The 15,632-nt window shown below is 44.5% G+C and overlaps 1 protein-coding gene across 1 annotated transcript in view; it reads left to right on the top strand.

Moving 5' to 3' along the window:
* FER1L6 (fer-1 like family member 6) overlaps positions 1-15,632 on the top strand; it is a 174,826-nt gene that overhangs the window by 77,148 nt on the left and 82,046 nt on the right. Inside the window, exons 12-17 of the mRNA XM_029222558.1 lie at positions 678-786; positions 1,547-1,706; positions 5,566-5,686; positions 8,221-8,321; positions 11,561-11,651; positions 15,301-15,420. Of these exons, the coding sequence (XP_029078391.1) occupies positions 678-786; positions 1,547-1,706; positions 5,566-5,686; positions 8,221-8,321; positions 11,561-11,651; positions 15,301-15,420 (702 nt within the window). The remainder of the gene's footprint in view (positions 1-677; positions 787-1,546; positions 1,707-5,565; positions 5,687-8,220; positions 8,322-11,560; positions 11,652-15,300; positions 15,421-15,632) is intronic.

Raw genomic sequence — 15,632 nt, 5'->3', positions numbered from 1 at the left:
TGGTGGCAGGTGGGAGTGGTGTGTGCTCTGTGACTAAGAGCCAGCACTAGGTCCCCACCCTGTCCCACATTTCCTGGTCAATAGAAACATTTCCTGCTGATGCCAACAGCACAGGAGGCTCGTGTGTGAAGGAAGGGTCTCAAAAAAGAGAGAGGAATACAGGTCAGGGCTCTTGATTGAAGGGAGCTCTTAATCTATGAAGCCACGACAGCTTTATTTCCTTAAATGAACCCTATTGCTTTTTCTGCTGAGTTTAATAAGTCCAAGGGTAAAACCAGAAAGAACTGACTATAAATCCAGCTCATTCAGCCTCTTCGCTCAAAAATGTGATGCTGTGTCATGTGGTGTCCCAGCTACACATGCTCCTTGAACAATCAACCTCTTAGAAAGATATGTATACCAAGCTTACCTTTAAAATAAAAGGAAATTTGATTGTAAGGTTGAAGCTCAGGAGGTGGAGACTACATCATTCTAGATAAATGACTGAATTTGGATTTGCAATTTGTAGGTCCTGGTTTCTGCCAGTCTGATTAGAGGGGAAACTATGTGCCATTTCAGGCTGACACCAAGACTCAAGTTTCTATAAATTACCTTGGACCGGGTTGGCATCACTAATTCAGCTTCCTCCTGCTAAAAAAAGAGGGAGCCCTGTCTAATGTATTTTTTTCTTTCTATAGATTGTACCAGAAAAACAAGAGGAATTTTTACTCTTTGGAGCATTTTTTGAAGCTACCATGATTGACCGGAGGATTGGAGATAAACCCATTAGCTTTGAAGTTTCTATTGGTAAGTGCAGACAAGCACGGCGCCTGGCACATGGCATGAACTTTATACCTACCTCTTAAATAAATGAATTAGTGTGTTACGTGAAGATGGTAGCACTCTGCTGGAGGTTTGCACCTCAGGAAGAAATGAATAAATCCTTATCCACTCTGGTGTTAATATGTAAGGGATAGATTTATTTTCATACTTACAAAACAGGATTAAGAATATAATCCTTGCATTCAGACAGACTTGGACTACTAATTCTGGTTCCCTTACCCTAGGCTCACTTAATTTCTCCGGGTCTCAGTTTCTTCGTCTATAAAATGGGGATAATGATAACTCCTCATGGAGCTGTTGCAAGGGTTTAATGAGTTAATGCATGCAACATGCCACACATATAATAGGTGCTGTTATTATAACTCCCAGCAATCTTCCTGGACTGATGTACATCTGGGAAAACCACTCCAAGAAAGAGCATTCCATCAGAGAAGGTCTTGATTTATATTTGGGAAGTTCTCCATCAGTGGAGCAGAAGGAAATGGAGATGGAATCCAGTTAATTTGTAACTTAAGTAATTTTTACAAAAAAACCCTAAGATGTATGTTGATGATGGCTTAGTGTCATTGTTAATCTTATTTCTTTGGTCTGCCCATCACTCTGCCTTCATGCTGAGAGCTTATTTCCCTGCCCTGGGAAGACATAAACTTGGATCCTTTCTGCCAAGCAGCCTGATTCTGCTTATTGACACCTGGCCCTTCTCCCCTTGCTACTGGCTCTTCAGGTAACTTTGGGAACTTGATTGATGGGGGATCGCATCAGAAGTCAGTTGACCCAGCGGAAGAAGATGCTCTTCCACTGCTGCATGAAGGAGAAGGGGACGCAGCCATGCCCATGGTCTCCACCACTCACCCCGAGAAGCCACTCGTGACAGAAGGGAACAGGTAGGAGACACAGCAGGTGAGAGTAGCCGGGGTTTCTGACAGTAGAAGCTTGACCAATTTCTGGGACTGTTTGATTCAGTTCTTCCCTAAAACTGGAAACATTCTTTATCTTATTTATAAGAACAAGGTGCAGGGCTTCCCTGGTGGCACAGTGGTTGAGAGTCTGCCTGCCGATGCAGGGGACACGGGTTCGTGCCCTGGTCCGGGAAGATCCCACATGCCCCGGAGCGGCTGGGCCCATGAGCCATGGCCGCTGAGCCTGCACGTCCGGAGCCTGTTGCTCTGCAACAGGAGAGGCCACAACAGTGAGAGGCCTGCATACCACAAAAAAAAAAAAAAAAAAAGAACAAGGTGCAAACAAGGGCAACATGGTAAGTGCCACTCTCCTGAATTCTTAGTAACATGTTGACAGCTCTCCAAACGACACATCCAGGGGATTCATATAAGGGCAGAGCAATGATGATGGTTATTATTATCATATCTGAAGCTCCATTCATTCTATAACTTTGAAGCATAGCAAGGTAGGAAGGTCAGATGTTAAAATTTCAATCCCAAATCCTATTAACAGTTGTTATAGTCATCTGAATATAATGTAAACTCAAGTTGGTGGAATTATTAGATACATGATTTATTATCTTATTTTTGCCCACCATCAAATTGAAGAACTCAAAAATGAGTGTCAGCCACCAGAAAAGACCGTTTCAGAAAACTGCTGGGGCACCTACATGTGCCCTCACTGATCGTTAATCCAAGTAACATTTCAACATGCAAAGAGAAGTGAAATTATAGAACTGTCTTAAGAAAGTGTTGTCAACCAAATGGTTTATGAGAAGGGAAAGCCACACGTAGAGAAATTCTTCTGTGTTCTGAGCTTTATGCCATGAGTAAAAAAATATGATCTCACTGGATTGTCATAAGAGAACATGGCTCTCCCTGTTCACGTGTAAGGGGATGGGAACCACATCGTTAGTTCTCTTCAGTCTTCGCTCTTCTCTCTCTGGGCACGAACCCATGGCTTACTGACCACTGTTAGAATAATGACTCTCACATCTATTTCCCCAGACGGGCTTCTTTCCTGAGCAGCAGGTCCAAACACCTCCATTTGGGGGTCCCTGGATTATTCACCAGACTCATTGTCTTCACAGACAACTTTGCCCCTTTTCCTATCTTTCCCATCTCAGAGACTGGTCATAACATTGTCTGCATCCTCCAAGCCACAAATCAGAAAGTTGGCAAGTGTTCACTTTTCCCTTCCTACCCGTATCCAATTACTGATGAAGTCTGGTCAATTCGAGTTCTCCAGTGTGTTCTCTATTGCCATTTCTTGAATCTGGCCTGTCAGCACCTTTGGCCTCAATTATTTTAAACACCTCTTACCTGGCTTGGATCTGTTTCAAGAAATTCACTGAACTATCTATCTGAACTCCCCAGTCCCCTGATTGACATTATACATTCGCTGTCTGTGGCTTTCAGAATTAATTTCAGAGGACATTTTTTTTTTTTTTTTTTTTTTTGCGGTACGCGGGTCTCTCACTGTTGTGGCCTCTCCCGTTGCGGAGCACAGGCTCCAGACGCGCAGGCTCAGCGGCCATGGCTTATGGGCCCAGCCGCTCTGCGGCATGTGGGATCCTCCCGGACCGGAGCACGAACCCATGTCCCCTGCATCGGCAGGCGGACTCTCAACCACTGCGCCACCAGGGAAGCCCAGAGCACATATTTTGTTGATTTGATCCCTACCCACTTCTCTACGATAACCTCTGGGTATTCCCCAAACCCCAGCGTTCCCACAGCGCCATTCCCCAGATGGGTCCTGTGGTTTGCCATGTCTGGGCCTTTGAACACGCTCTTCCTTCTGCCAGAGGCAACAAGCGCCCTCCTCAGAACTGCTTGCTTCTGTTACCTTTCAAGACTAAGTTCAAGTTCCCTTCCCTGAATCCCAAGTCTTATTTGGACCTTCTCTACTCACCTGCATCAAACATTAATCACACTGCATTAAGATATTTTTACTAGTCTGTCTCCCTATTTGACTGTGAGTACCCTGAGGGCAAAGGACTGTGTCTTGTTCACCTTTGGATCTGCTCATCTCCATGCCAGGCACATAGTAGACGCTCATAACTGTTTCTGAATGAGTTAAGGACATGCTATAACTGGGTTGGGCACAGGGTACTATGTGGGTAGAGGGGGGCAGTGGAGGAGGTGAAGAGTTGGGAAAGGTCACAACAAGGGCAACATCCTAAAGGGCGACAACGAGCTTAAGGGACAGAAAGCGACTGTCTGGGACAAAGTAGGAAGCAGTAAGTGAAAATAATAATTTTTGAGCATGGCCTACATTTTCTAAATCCTGTCTCTCCCATGGACCACCCTCCCCCTCCCACAGACCACCTTCTTTGGGGTCTTTTTTATGGGTCCCTGGCAGCCACCCTCCTTTACACGCACCAAAAAGGACCCCAAACTTCCCAGCCCTTTAATGGCTTCTCTGTCCAGTCTCGAAACTGAGGACATCAATGAACAGGATCTGCAGCTCTGGGAGGCTTTTATGAGACTCTCAGTGGTACTCTGCATCCTTTCGCCGGGATCCTTTTGGCAGTGAAAACATCCCCGCCTTGTTAGACTAGCCCGTTGTTGACTGTTGGAGGGGATGTCAGGGGATGTAGTATGGGAAGGGTCTGAGAGGAAATGAGAGCTCTACGGAACCCTCAGATGGACCTCACATTAGTCCTGACAGGCTGGCTCAAAGAGACCAAGATGCCATGCTGGTGTTTTGGGGCTTTATATTCCTGTCACTATATTGAGGCTCTGTCCACATAGTGGCAAGCCAGGGTGGTAGCAGCTGAACTGGGGGATTTTCTAATAGACCACCACACACACACATGCACGCATGTGCACACGCAACATACACACACATGCACATACACACACAATTTGTTGCCTCCATGACAAGACTGGCCTGCCTTCCACGTTTCTCTTCACACAGACCCGGGTGTTTGTGGGACAATTACAGGTGGCTGGGGGCAAACCTCATTAAGAATATCGCTGTCTTTAGGCAGGGAACTTCAGCTTTTTGCTACACCTCTCCCATCTTCCCTGCTTTCACATCCATCCCTTTCCTCCTTGGGAACTGAATTCTACCGGTTAGTTCCTTCTTTTCTGTCTTCAGTCTCATCCTCTTAACTTTTTTCTTATCATCATTTAAGCACATCCAACCATCGCCATCAGCCATTCTCTTTGGCTCCACAGCTCCCCTTCCAGCTACTTTGCCATCCCTCTCATCCCTGCTTAGTCAAGCAGGTCATCTGCATTACCGGCACCAATGCCCAGCAACAATACATTTTGTATGGATGGATGAATGGACGGCAAGCCATGGGATGCTGACGTTTAGTTTGAAGCACATGACTTCATCTTCATTAATATTATTACCCTCTTAGATTTCTCTAGCGATTTCAGTTTATAAAATACATTCACATCTGTTATCTCGGTTGATCCTTACACAGTCAGGGCCCAGCATATAGACCTTAAAAGGAAAAAGATGTTAGTTTTTCTCCTTTCTCTCTTCTCTCAATTGGAAAGAGAATTTCTCCTTGAAGAGGGCTTGCCTTGCCTCTTGTGAGATCATTTCTAAACTTTGCCCTGGGTCAGAGGGTGGTAGCTGTTATTACCTCACCGCTGTAGCCATATAACAGTTCGTTGCTTATTGTCTATGGATCCCCAAGTAAAGGCTATGGATGGAATTAATAGTTTGACTGTTTTGTTGTCACCCTTCCCCCAACCCACCCAGAACATACAAACATGAACAGGTTACTGGGATTGTCTGAAAAACACTGATCACCAACTAACTTCCAGACCTAATGTGTTTTCCCAGGAATTACAACTATTTGCCATTCGAGGCCAAGAAGCCCTGTGTCTATTTCATCAGTTCTTGGGGAGACCAGACGTTTAGGCTGCATTGGTCCAACATGCTGGAGAAAATGGCGGACCTCCTGGTAGGTGACTCTGACAGGTGATGGATTTGAATATTGGGAAGCTGGAGGCAAAGGGGATTTTTTTCCACCCAGTAGAGGGTCTTGACCTCAGTTTAAATACAAGTGAATTGAGGCTGCTGCATTTGGAGGACACCTGGCTCCTACCACACGGACCCAGGGGAACGAGAATACATTTTGCAAAATCCCTTGACTTTAAATCAAATTATCCAAATTCAAATCCCTGCTCTGCTTCTAACTGTTATAGGACCTAGGGATAGGCCACTTTCCCAATCTCCAAAGGCAAGGGATGGACAGCTTTCTCACAAAATTGATAGATCTTAGCTTCAACTAATATAAAATGCTAAGTCCTAAACACGGTGGACAGTTCCTCCAAGTTCAAGCCCTGACACCTCTCCAGTCCTACGTCTCACGTGCTCTTCCTCCTTACTGTGTTCCAAGCACGCTGGTCTCCTTTCAAGTGCCTCAAAGAAACCAGGCTCCTCTGTGCCTCCTAGCCACCTCCATGCTGTTCCCTCTGTCAGGGCTGCTTTTCCCCTTCATGTTTCTCCTGTGAAGCCCAGTCAACCTCTAGGGCTCATATTTAAGCACTTCCTCAGAGAAACCTTCTTACTCGCTCCCTTTTACCCTCTTCCATCATATCCTGCTCTTTTCCTTCAGAATTATGTGAGGAATTGAATGTGTGGAAGTATTTAAAACAGCACCTATATGTGAAAAATACTAGGCTGTCCCACCCAACCCCTGCCAGGTGGAGCGGGGGAAGAAAACCTGGAAACACTGCTCCTTTGGTATCTCCCTCCCTTTGTGATTCCTTTTCGTTTACTCCACATTCCTCTTTCCAGCCCACACATCTCATGGGCAGTGTCCTCTCCTCTCTGTCCCACTGTGCCTCACCAGGGGACCCTGGTCTGATCCCTCTCATTCCATGAAAACCCACACGAAGGAAAGCACACATTTCTCTCTCCCGTTTGCTTTATAATTCTGTCTCCAATTACGTAAAACACGGTATTGGGGGCTTCTCTGGTGGCGCAGTGGTTGAGAATCCGCCTGCCAATGCAGGGGGCACGGGTTCAAGCCCTGGTCTGGGAAGATCCCACATGCTGCAGGGCAACTAAGCCCGGGTGCCACAACTATTGAGCCTGCAATCTAGAGCCCGCGAGCCACAACTACTGAAGCCCACGCTCCTAGAGCCCGTGCTACGCAAACAAGAGAGGCCACTGCAATGAAAAGGCCGCGCACTGCAAGGAAGAGGAGCCCCCGCTTGCCGCAACTAGAGAAAGCCCGCATGCAGCAACGAAGACCCGATGCAGCCAAAAATATAATTAAAACAAAACAAAACACAGTATTGCCTCTGGCCATGGGGATTGCAGGCATCATGGAGACGGAGTCTGAAAGCGGTCATGGAGTCTGGGTTTGGAGTCACGCCATGGGGAGGCCATGGACTCGCTTTTTACGGCTGGTCTTGCTTCTCCTTCAGACAAAGTAGTTTATTTCTAAAAGGCTTGAACAAACAAATCAGAATTTTTTTATCCCTAGAGGCCATAGTAGCCTTGAGCACTTGTTTCTAATTCTTACTCAGAGCCAGGATCCCTGCCATGCGTGGCATATCATGGCTAACCTGACTGAATGTTTACTAAGCACCAAGCACGGTTTGAAGAAGTTCACATCTCCCTATGGGGCTATAGGTGGGTACCATTATTACCAGATTTTACAGATGAGAAAACTGGGCAGAAGTGGGTGAGGTCACCTGATAAAGCCTGGATTTGGATGTCGTAGGTAGTCTGACTCCCAAGTCTAAACCTTTAATCGCTCCACAGTGTTGCCTGTACTTATAGTGAAGGGGGAAAGAGGGAAATATATGTCCCTAGGCATGTGATGGAGGATGTTGTTGTTGTAAATTCTAGCAAAGCAGTGGTGACATGTACACTGCCCCTTGGGTGCCATTTTCCTCCAAGTCATGAAATGGAACCCTAGAATTTAGGATCCAAAGGAAAAGTACAATGATTAAGTACACAAGCATATAGCCAATGTCATATACAACCTGTCTTCTTTTCCCTCAACACCCCACCCATGATAAAAAAACCCATAATCAGAAGAATTGATAGCCTGTTAGTTTCGGGGATTATCCAGTGTGGTCGTACTCCTATATAACAAACTGGCATGAACATTGCTTTTGAAGTTTTTGATAATTCTATCTAATTTACTCTTACTTTGTTAGGTATTTCCCATGACATTAGGTTTCCCTCACAAGGTAGATTCTAAATAAATGGAATAAATCTGGGACAGAAACAATGAGTTTGAGCAACACAGGAGAAGACTTGAATCTGGGCCAATTCCAGTTAAGAAAGGAAGGTTCGAAGTTAGAATGCAGTAGCATTTCCCTGTTCAGACATACACGAAAAAACAAGAGATATGTTCCTTCATTTTCAAAACAAAATATTAGTTCGATATTATTTCTGTGGGTGTTAGAATCAGTATCTCCACTATGGTGTCTCATTCCCGCCTCTCATCCCCCCACCTCTGTGGTTTGTTTTCAGGATGAAGGTATAGAGGAAGTGAAAGAACTGATTAAGATTTCAGAGGAAGCCCCGGAAGAGAAAATGAAGATGGTGCTCACTGACTTTGTCAGTCAAAGCAGGTACTGCAGAGACAGCTGTCATCTGGGTAGCTCAGCAGATATGGAATCAGCTTTTAACTACCTTAGAAAATGGTCGATTTTACATGCATTCATATGGGCATTGAATAGTGTTATATCCATCTTAATTTTGTTCAGTAATTTAGCTGCAACTGTGGGCTCACTACTGCTTCCTGACACTTAACTAAAACATAAAGCAAAGGGGGGGAAAACAAAGGAAAAGAGAAGAAAAGAAAGACTGCAGAGACATTTTATGAAACAAGAAAAATGCTGGTAGTGTTAGTGTCCAGCATGGCTCTTTGCATCTGGTAGGTACTCAACAACTATTTGGCAAGTAGATGGATAAATTATATCAAATGCTATTTAATAGAATTTTTTATACACCACATTAATAAGCACCAATTAATGACTTTTATTCCAGGAGGTAGACAATATAATAAAAGATGAAAAAACAGGGTGTATTAGTTATCTATTACAGCGTAACAATAACCCTCAAATTTAGTGGCTTACACATTTATTATTTCACAGTTTCTTGGGTCATGAATGCAGGTGTGGCTTAGCTGGGTCCTTGGCTCAGGACCTCTCCCAGGCTGCAATCAAGGCATTGACTAAGGCTACAGTTACCTCAGGGCTCGACTGGGAAGGACTCACTTCCCAGATCACTCATACGGACATTTGCAGAATTCAGTTCTTCATGAGCTGTTGGATTGAGGATGATTGAGGACTCCAGTTCCCTGCTAGCTGTTGTTTGGAGGTCATCCTCAATTCCTTGCCACGTGAGCCTCTCCAAGCTACCTCTCACGGCATGGCAGCTGACTGCATCAGAATGAGTAAGAAAGAGGCGTCAGAGAGAACATGCCAATAAGATGGACGTCACGGTCTTTTATAACCTAATCTTGGACGTGACATCCCATCAGTCTTGATGTCTTCTGTTAGAAGCAAGTCACTAGGACCAGTGCACATTCAAAGGGGATGAATTGCACAATGGCAAGAAGAGTAGGAGGTGGGGATCATTGGGGCCATCTTAGAGGCTGCCTTCCCCATAAGGAAACAACCTGATGAATTGGGTCAAGACGTGAGCAATAATGAGAATTTGTTATAATAGAATCAGTGGAAAAGGAATGGCTATTCATGTGATGGAAAGAAAAAAATTAATAGATTCTTGTGTTCAGCTTTGTAAGTTTCGTCTTTCCTAATCTCTCAACTACCCAAGCCTTTTTTACTTAAAAAAAAGAAAGCAAAGAAATAAATATGTAGTTTTTTCTCTCTTTCTTTCTTTTCTGTTTTTCATATAGAAGCAATATATATCAGTGCTACTCCTGCTGTGAGCTAAGTGTCACCTGCAAATCCCTTGAAGCATCCTTAAAAGCTTCATGGTCATATTTTTAGAAATTGTGGGCAAATTCATAGCTCAATAACTTTTCTCTATTAGGGGGTTACTTAGAAGTGATAATTATTCCCTTTTCTCTTCAAGTTTAAAGCCAACTGAAAAAAATATTCATGAGGGTCAGACAGAGATCAAACGTTCATTTTATATTTGGTAAACCTGGATTTGAGAAAAAAGTTTGTACCTGAGGTCAAGGAGACTTTGTGGTCCCCCCAGCTGTTTGAGGTTGAGCAGCTGGACTTTGGGGCTTCCCCCCAGAAGGGACAGGCCACCTGCTGTGTACAGGTGAGGAGGCCGCCCACAGCTGGCAGTGGGCGGGGTCTGAAAGATGAGGAATGGACAGAATCACGTGCCAAAGTCATCTACCCCCATTCTGATGGGGAAATAAGTTACTTCTCCCCCTGTGAGGAAGGGAGAGAGATTAGAAGCATCCATGTTTCCTAGAGCTGATCCATCCTGGGAGTGGAATGGATTCCTTCTGCCTCTATGAAAGAAAGGTAGACAGGTGGCACCAAGACTCCCTCCTCAAAATAGACTCCTTTTTATTCTTTTTAAAAATGAAGAGAAAATGCAATGACTAGTATGTCCAAAGAAAATTTCTGATTGAAGTTTCCAGTTACCAGCAGGCAGAGCTCTGGTGTGGGACCCCTCCCTGGGAGGTGTGTCATCTTAGATCCCCCTTTTGTTCTTTTGTAATTGATTCTTTTCATCACAGAAATACTACATGCTCATCTTCAACAACAACAAAATGCAGGATGTATAAAGGAAAAGTGTTCTCAACTCTCTCTCCAATCCCACTCAGAGAGAAGAGTTTGATTTGTCTTCCTTTTTTTCTGTGCATTTGCAAACACACACATTCATAAAAATAAACGTCACACACTTTGTTCAGCAGATTGCTTTTTCACTCAGCAATGTATCACTGGTATCTTTCTACAGTAGCACCTAATACTCATCCCCAGTGTTCAATCACGTGATATGTATCATGTAGTATTTAACTAGTCCCTTATATTTAAGTTGTTCTGATTTATTTTGCTACTATAAACAATGCTACAATAAACATTACTATGTAAACATATTTTTGCAAGAATCTTCAGTTATTTTTGAAGGGTAGAATTCTAGTATAATTTTTGGATCAAATTATATGGACATTTAAATTTTGATAGATGCTGTCAAATAACCTCTTAAACATTATAATAATTAACACTCTCCTATCATAATAGAGGAGAGTGACTATTTCCCTTTGAATATTATCAACCTTGAATATTACCTGGTTTTCAGTAAGTGAAAATGGTATCGATTTTAATTTATTGCTGATGAGGGAATATCTTATTTCCCCAAATTTAAAGTCATTTCTGTTTCTTCTTCAATTGCATTTATAACCATTACCATTTTCCTATTGAATACATTTTTAACTTCATCCCTCAAAACGTTACTATTCAGTCCTTTGTATGGTTTTAAAAATGTGAAGACATAGCCCAGTTTTGAGTCTAAAATATTTGCTCTACATACAATTTTCAGGAACATTTTGGTGTGTGTTAAATTTGTAAGATAAAGGAAAACTGCATTATTTTGTGTTTGCTGTTATGAACTTGGATAGGAATCACAATAGGTATATACTGAAAGAAAGTAGAAAAACAAACATCCCCAAAACTAATGTGAGGCCTGGCACTATTTCCCATTCTCATTTTGTCTCATAGAAAAGTTAGTGCCTTACTGCTTAATCCAAAATGAAAAATCTTGGTTCTGTGGCTTCATCAACTTTCCTATTGTATTGCAGAAAGTATACTTGCAAATCTCTGGAATTATATAAATGAATTTTCACTAAGTAGGTTTCAAAATTGTTATTCTCTTATAGTGCCTTTATCTCTGAAGTGGAAAAGAAACCCAAGATGTTGAACCAAACCAATTTAGATAAGAAACGACTTACGCTCTGTTGGCAGGAGCTGGTATGTGAAAATCTATTTATACTTTTGCAAAGAACTAAAACGTGTGCTTTAAAAATAAACCTCATGGATGAAGCATAGGTCATAGAGCACATGAGGATAAAGTTCTAAAAGTTATACAGTTGTGTGATATAGAAGAATGGGAAGGGAATAAATAGATGAGTGAGTTGGAGAGGAACTAGCATTTACTGAATGTTTACAAGAATGAGCTAGAAGCCCACCAGCGCTATATTCTGTTCTGATGTAGGACTTGTTCATTTTCTTGACGTTTGTATTTTGTCAAAGGCTGTGGACTCTTTCACTTAACCTTCTGCCTCCTAAGCTGAGAGACAAAAAGACATAACTCAACTACCTCTCCTTGGTGTCCTCCCATTATGAATTGTGTGAAAAGCTGTGAGCACTACCTGAGGGCAGGGCAGTGGCTGGTACCTCTCTGTGCCCTGGAGACCCTGCACAGTGCTGAGTGCCTTAGAGATGTTCGGTCGCTATTGAATGAGTGACGACTGAGGAACGCCAGACCAAGTCAGACCCTGATTATCTCTCCTTGGAACTTCAGTTCCAGCAATGGCACCAAGGGACGTCTTGTTTGAGGCCATGATAATTCTGCAAAATAAAATTACTCAATGTTTGGCCAGGGACATTTTTAAAGATGTGAATGAGGCCCACAGAGGTTAAATGATTTTATTTAAGGGTCACAGCTGGTTAATCATACTCCAGAGACTAAAGCCCGAGTCTCTGAACACTTGACTCATCCTGCTTTCCAGAACAATAAATGAAGTTTTGTGCCCTCCCCTACTCCAAGGAGGCCAGATTCCCACCGTATGTAAGATCTATTTCCTACTGAATGTCTTCCTCAGCACCTCTGACTGTCTCTGCGGTGCCCGTCCTCCACAGATAGCCCGCACAGCTCTCTCGTTTCCTGTGTCCGACAGTCCTTGTCCTGAACAAGCCCAAGACTTCCGTGCTTTGCAGTGGCCCAGCTCTCTCTCCGCATTTCCAGCCTCTGGGTGGACACGTCCACTGCTTGCCTCATAGCACCTCTGACTCAATGTATCCCACTCAGCCCATCATATGCCCACCGAAGCTTGTTCCCTGTCCTGTATTTGTACCACCAGCCTCACTTGTTGCTCCAATCAGAAGCTTAAGAATCAACTTTGAATCCTGTACCTCAGCGGTCCCCAACCTTTTTGGCCCCAGGGACCACTTTCGTGGACAGGATTTTTCCACAGATGGGGGCGGGAGGGGGGGCAGTGGGAGTGGTTCAGGCGGTAATGGGAGCGATGGGGAAAGGCAGATGCAGCTTCACTCGTTCGCCCGCCGCCCACCTCCTGCTGTGCGGCCCGGTGCCTAACAGGCCGCGGACCGCTACTGGTCTACAGCCCGGGGGTTGGGGACCCCTGCTATACCTCACACTAAACGGTCATTTTGACCCCAGGCCAGGTTGAGACCCCGGCCCTTAAAGACTGGCACTCACTCCATTCTTCATCCCCAGGACCACTGCCTAACCCGAGTGCTTTAGCGTCTCTGGCCAGGGCTATCACAGTCATCTTCCCCTAGTCCACCTTCCATACCACAGCCAGAATGGTCTCCAAAACACAAATGTGCTTAGATCTCTCTTGATTTAAAAAAACCACTGGAGGGCTTCCCTGGTGGCTCAGTGGTTAAGAATCCGCCTGCCAATGCAGGAGACACGGGTTTGAGCCCTTGTCAGGGAAGATCCCACATGCCGCGGAGCAATTAAGCCCGTGCGCCACAACTACTGGGCCTGTGCTCTAGAGCCCGCGAGCCACAACTACTGAAGCCCGCGCGCCTAGAGCCCGTGCTCTGCAGTGAGAAGCCCATGCACCGCAACGAAGAGTAGCCCCCGCTCACTGCAACTAGAGAAAGCCTGCGCGCAGCAACAAAGACCCAACACAGCCATAAATAAATAAATTTATTAAAAACAAAAGATTGGAGTCTCCCAGTTGTTCATAAGATAAAGGCCAAATTCCTCTGTGCATGATATACAGGGCTGTTCACCGTCTTGTCCCAGCCTAGTCTCCCAACCTTGTCTCTCGTTGCTCCCTTCCCATGTATCTATGTGCCAACGATTCTGAACCCTCACTGATTACGTGCCTTCATATGTAATTGTTCCTTCCAACCGGACTGTACTTTTTCTTCTTATCATCTGATGAATTCAATGCATTTTTTGCTCAGCACAAATATCATATTATCCATAAAACCTGGCTTTGGCCCCTCTGGTCCCATGATGCATTACACATTTTAGTTATTTGCATATATTGCTTTCACCTCACCAACTGTCAAAGTCTCAAGGAAAGGAAGCTTGAGTCCTCCTCTTGTCCCAGGCCTTGGCTCCTGGGATAGTGCCTGGTGCATAGCAGGTATTCAGGTCCTCTAATCAGAGGGCTTCTTTGGTGCCAGGCCCTGTGCTGGGTGCTGGAGACACAAGGCTGTCAGTACTTGGTGCTTGTTCTTGAGGAATTTATTGACTGGTCTGTTCATTTCACAAACATTTATTTAACACCCGCTATGTGCCAGGAACTCCACCAGACTCTCAGTATTCAAGGTAAGAACAAGACCGAGGGGCCCCCTGTCCTTGCAAAGTTAACATTTGAGTGGGGAAGACAGAAGATAGATAACAAAAAGTAAATAAAAACGATTACAGGTTATGATTATGAAGGGCATTTTTTTTTTTTTTTAATGAAGGGCATTTTAAAAGGCCATGGTGATTGGGAAAATGTGGGAGAATATATGACAGTGGTATCATGGCAGTGGAGGCCTGAGGAGAAACCAGCCATGCAGAGTCTAGGGAGAACATGTGGTCAAGAGGAACCTTAAGCATCCCAGTCTGGAGGGGGAGCTGGGCGTGTTTTAGGACCTCCTGAGGCCCAGTGAGTGAAGCAGTCCAAGATGAGGCAGCCAGTGGGCGGGACCCACTCATGCAGGGCCTTAGAAATCACTACAAAGTGTTTGGTTTTTTTTTTTTTCCCTAAGAACATGAATGCAGGCTGAATGAATGAATCAAAATAAACACTTTTAGATGTTCCAACCACGCACACAGATCTCCCTGGTGCCTCTCTCCAATGATGCCAACTTGGTCTGGAAGCATCTACTGTGCCTCCGGGGAGAGGTGGTGAGAGCAGTGATGAAGGACATGGCCTCTGGACTCAGCAGGGGGTCAAGTCCAGCTCTGCCTCTCTGTAGCTGCATGACTCTATTTCCTCTGCTGTAAAATGGGAATGATAGTACCTACCCCGTAAGGTCGCTGTGAGGAGTCCTAAGGGTTAATACAGCAGATATAACATTGCCCCGTGCAGAGTAAGAGCTCAGTCTGTTTTAGCTGTTGTTGTTGTCAGTATCAGGAAGCCTAGATTCAGGTCTTGACTAAAGAGCTATGGGACCGTGACAAACCTCTGGCTTCTCTGGGCCTCAGCTTCTCGTCTGTCAAATGAAGCTGAGATAATATTCACTGTCCCCATAGTCCTACCAAATTGCTGTTAATGGGCAGCGTGCCCCATAGCAGAGCTTGAAACAGCCCTCATGAGTGTCTCAGCATGGAACTTACAAGCACTTTCAGGAATCTCCAGCAACAGGACTGTGCTCGCTAACCAGATTTCTAGAAAGATCTACACCGACTCTTGTTTTGTTTTAGGAGGCCATAGCCAAGGAGGCCAAGGGGCTCACTCAGCAGCAGAAGAAAAAGTTATCTCTTGATGAAATGATCCAGGCGGCCCAAAACTTTGTGGAAAAAATCCGCTTTCTTGTGGATGAGGTAATCAACTATAAAGGCAAAGGTCATTTGGAAGATGAAACCGAATATCTTCCCAGTGGGGCTTGAATGTTTGATAAGAATGAAAGATGAGCAGTGTTTTCTCTCAAGCCCTGCTGAGCTGAGCAGGTACCATTCGCTTGAAGGGTGAAGGAGGGGGTTTTAAATTAAGCCAAACATGTACGGCTTTATTGATTTTTTCACGAAGCCTGAGT

Source organism: Monodon monoceros, unplaced genomic scaffold (genome assembly GCF_005190385.1).
Source record: "Monodon monoceros isolate NGI ecotype Baffin Bay Population unplaced genomic scaffold, NGI_Narwhal_1 Super_Scaffold_14, whole genome shotgun sequence".
Taxonomy (NCBI): domain Eukaryota; kingdom Metazoa; phylum Chordata; class Mammalia; order Artiodactyla; family Monodontidae; genus Monodon; species Monodon monoceros.
This window is presented reverse-complemented; position numbering and strand designations above follow the sequence as displayed.